Source organism: Oryctolagus cuniculus, chromosome 2 (assembly GCF_964237555.1).
Source record: "Oryctolagus cuniculus chromosome 2, mOryCun1.1, whole genome shotgun sequence".
In the NCBI taxonomy this organism is placed as follows: Eukaryota; Metazoa; Chordata; class Mammalia; order Lagomorpha; family Leporidae; genus Oryctolagus; species Oryctolagus cuniculus.
Window position 1 is genome coordinate 60,261,465 of NC_091433.1, and position 4,088 is coordinate 60,265,552.

The window sequence follows — 4,088 nt, forward strand, 5'->3', positions numbered from 1 at the left end:
CATGATATACAAATGTCAAATATGTACTTCAAAAATATAGCTTAATGTTACATAATTATTAAAACTGCTATGCATATGATCAAAACACATATAAATTCACAATGTTTTATTCTATCCACTTTGAAGAGCCCTGGAATAGTTTCAAATTGTGATGTATCATTAGTGACTTAAAATTATGATAGTAAGAAATACTTATTCACTGTATTTATGTCACATAGATAGCCTTTTTGTGGTCATCAATATGGAACTCAATATGTTATCAAATACTATAACAATAGTATGCATTTGGGTTTAAAAGCTTCAAAATTGACATAGTTTTATCTAAAGAACATGCTAATTTAAATCATATTAATATCAGGGTAAAATCAGAACACGTGCTTTTTGAGTAAAACTTGGTATAAATGGGCTGATTAGAGACGAAATGTCAGTGTCCAAGGGGAATGAATACTTAATTTGATCCATCTCTTTTTTCTAAAATAATCATATGTAGCAGGAGAAGCTGGGCAGGTTCGGGAAAGGAATAATGTAGAGATCTTCACATACATTTGAGTACTGTTGCTATTTGAGGTGTCCTGTTGTTACAAGACACTACAACACATATGAGGAAGCACAGTACCTAGCCTCATGGAAAACAGCTGATAAATAAATGTTGGGCAGGAAATCAGAACCTTGAATAAATCTGCAGCCGTTCAGGAAGAGGCTTTATATTCACTGAGAGGACTGACACTCACACTGTATATATATACTATAAATTTGGCTCCTGATTAATTGCCAGCCTAAAGTAATTAGGTAGAGCTGAGTCCACATATAGGTAGTTATAGGGACACGCAGCTGGGTGAAAACGAAGAAGTCAAGGAGAAGCACAGAGTTAACTATCTAAATTATACAATATATTTTGAAGACAGAAAACTCTAAGAAATTAGTGAGGCATTACAGAGATCGTCAAAAGAGAAATAAGTAGCAGACCATTTGTGTTATCATGAATTGTCATTCCCATTTATTTACTACCCACAACTGAGTATGTGTCAGTTGGTTTCAGTGGATCTACAGTACCTTCTTGTAGCACAAGTGGGAAGCATATACTTACCTAGGCCATTGACATAGCAATAGACCTCATTTTGGTGAATTATATGATGAAGTGAATTCCATACAGAGGCTTTGAAAGCTATTGTTGGTTTTAATATACCAACTCCAGCCCCTACTGCTCCTCTCACAAGGCCTTTAGCTTAGAGGCACCATGTACACGGCCTCATCCCCAGGTGGTTTGTGTGTTAAATTTAAGAAGAGATAATGATAATGAATACAGATCTGTACATTGCAGTTACGTTTCTGATGACTAGTGACAGTTCTTGCTCAACAGACCTATATCATCACAAATGTTCCTATATTATGAAAGGTGCTAGAATGGTGATGGTCCCTCTAGGTTATAGATGGAGTTGTACAGCACATCTATGTAGGAGTTATGCATCTTCCAAAACATGCAGTGAAATTCATTGTCTTTATGGGCTTTTTTGGAGGAGACCAGCACTTTGTGATCAACTCTGAAGTGAAGTTTTTCCAAGTCATAGCCATTTACCTTGTAGTCTTCCACAGAAAAGACAAATCTCAGGTAGAATTCCCCATGGACCACCAGAGTCTTCTCTAAGGTGGAGATCTTCTCATCCGTGTGTCCAGAGATGTGAATTCCACCAAGGCGAATTTCAGTATGTTGCCTTGGAGTACTGAAGATTAGAGGGTAATTCTTCTTGGCAACAGTGCTGTCCACACTTTCATCAACAAGGCTGGGAACCAGGAAATCCATCATCTGTTAGGTTGTTTTTAATCTATCACACATAAGACAGCATGTCATAATTTGGAATAATTCCCTTTCATTCTAAAATGAAAGAAATTAAAAGTGGAACTCATGAGCATAGCTGCCAACAACTTTAGCCTACAGGAGAAAAATAAACCTTTGTTGAAAGCCACTAATATTTTGAAGTTGATTTGTTAATAAAGCAAAACAAAAAATTAAGAAATTGTACAAGATGCTAAAGCATCAAAAATATTTGTGGTATTGGCTTCCCAATTGTGTGATAGGTGTCAAGTATATTATAATTATAGGATAGAGAATAGCAACCTGTTTCTATATATTGAAAGTTTATGAATAAAATCAGTATAATGCTTTCTACACCATCTTTGAAGTTACATAATATGTAACTTTTTAACAAAGTAAATTATACTTATAAAATTTGATACATAGAATGAATTTTATATACTTATGTTAGAAATAAAATGGGCACTCTGCATTATACAACTAAAATAGATGGAACTTGGAAATTAGGCCAAGTGAAATAAGCCAGTGGCAAAAAGGCATATTGTGCCTGATTTCACCCTAAATAGAGGTATCAAATTTGTAGAATCAAAGAGCAAAGCAGTGATTTTCTGGGGGTTCACGCAAGAGAAAAATGAAGTTATTAACTAATAGTCACAAAACTTTAGTTAAGCAAAATGAATAAATAAGATTTGTTCTAAACCTGCTTAAAGGCAATGACACTATATTACACACATTAAAAATAAATTCACAGGGTAGATCTCATGATAATTGATAATTGTTCTCAGTGTTATAAAGTAAAATTATTAAAAATGCAGATATGCTACATAAATATTTATATTTATCCAGGTTTCCTTTTTAATCTGTTTTACATTTTGAGATAATAGGACTCTATACTTTTTTATTATAAAAATATAAAGCATGTATACATGTATATCATTAAATGTGATTCTTATTATGCTCTTGGGTAAAAGAATGAACATACATTGTTATCAACACAGAAGGTGACCCTGAAGCTGTAGACATTTGTATCACTTTTCCTATTTCTTATGACTATACTAAGAGGAGGAACTGAAGACACTTACTTGTCTCCTGACTTCAACACTGGTGTTCTTCCCTTAATGTTGGTATTATATTCTCACGCAAAGATTAAGTTGATTTTTATAGTTTTTGAGAAATAATCTCTCATTAGTTTCATTACTTCCTTCTTAACATACCCCCTTTCCCTCTTTCTCCATTTGTTTCATCCTTTCATCAGATCAGTTCATTATTTCTATATATTATATTTTATTCCATATATTCCGTAACTACCATCCATTGTTTAAGCCATGAAATTGCTGTAGGGAAAACAATTTTGAATAAAAAGTCTTCTTGGTTTTCAAGAAATTTGGTTTTATGGAGAGATGAAGTAATTAACAAACTATTAGACTATGAAATATGCATGCTTGCATTATGATAGCAGCACACATATACAGATACCCCAGGTGTATGTATTAGTATTTGAAGAAAGCTTTTCAAGGATAATGTAAGCTAAACTACATCTTACTTTTTTTTGAGATTTAAAAGCAAGATTTATTAGAGTCAAAGACCTCCAGCCAAAATGGAATGGAGGAAGGCTCCAAGAGATGCAAAACCCAAAATGGTAGTGGGAATTTTAAGCACAATTTTTGGTAGCTAAACTATATATTAATAGAGTCTCGAAATGGGACCAAGATTAATTTAATGCAAGTCAAAATGGCAGCAAGTGAAAGGAGTAAGACAGTTCTTTGGGTTTCCTTTTATAAGAGCACAAGTCCCATCCCTGAATTATCTGCCCTCATGAGCTAATTACCTCCCAAAGATTCCACTTTCTAAAAATATAACATTAGTAATTATATTTCAAAAAATGAATATTGCAGTGACACACACATTCAGACCCTGGCAGTCTGCTGCAGCTTGTATCAGAAAGAGTCTGAAGAGCGGAGACCCCCTCTCTCATAGACACAACTAATTCACAGCCCAGTTTATTGTGAGTACATTTTCTTAGTACAATAATAATTTTGCATTCCTGGTTGAAATATTTTATACTACAAATCATTTACCATTAAGATTCTGAAATAACCAAAGTTAATGGGTTGTAGATCTTAACAGGTCCTTTTAAGTAATTTCCAAATTTACTGAATGGCATCAGATTCTCTTTAGTTTTAGACAAAATTTATTCTCTAGTTTTCCTGGTATCTTCCTTCCATCATTATTTTTTAAAAGTGCATAACCTCAGATGAGCCAAACCCCTGTCACT

The 4,088-nt window shown here is 33.7% G+C and overlaps 1 protein-coding gene across 1 annotated transcript; it reads right to left on the reverse strand.

Moving 5' to 3' along the window:
* Nucleotides 1-1,399: 1,399 nt before the first annotated feature.
* Nucleotides 1,400-1,801, reverse strand: LOC127487340 (trafficking protein particle complex subunit 2-like protein). The gene has a single exon (XM_070069507.1). The coding sequence runs from the start codon at nt 1,799-1,801 to the stop codon at nt 1,400-1,402; it is 402 nt and encodes a 133-aa protein (XP_069925608.1).
* Nucleotides 1,802-4,088: the final 2,287 nt, after the last annotated feature.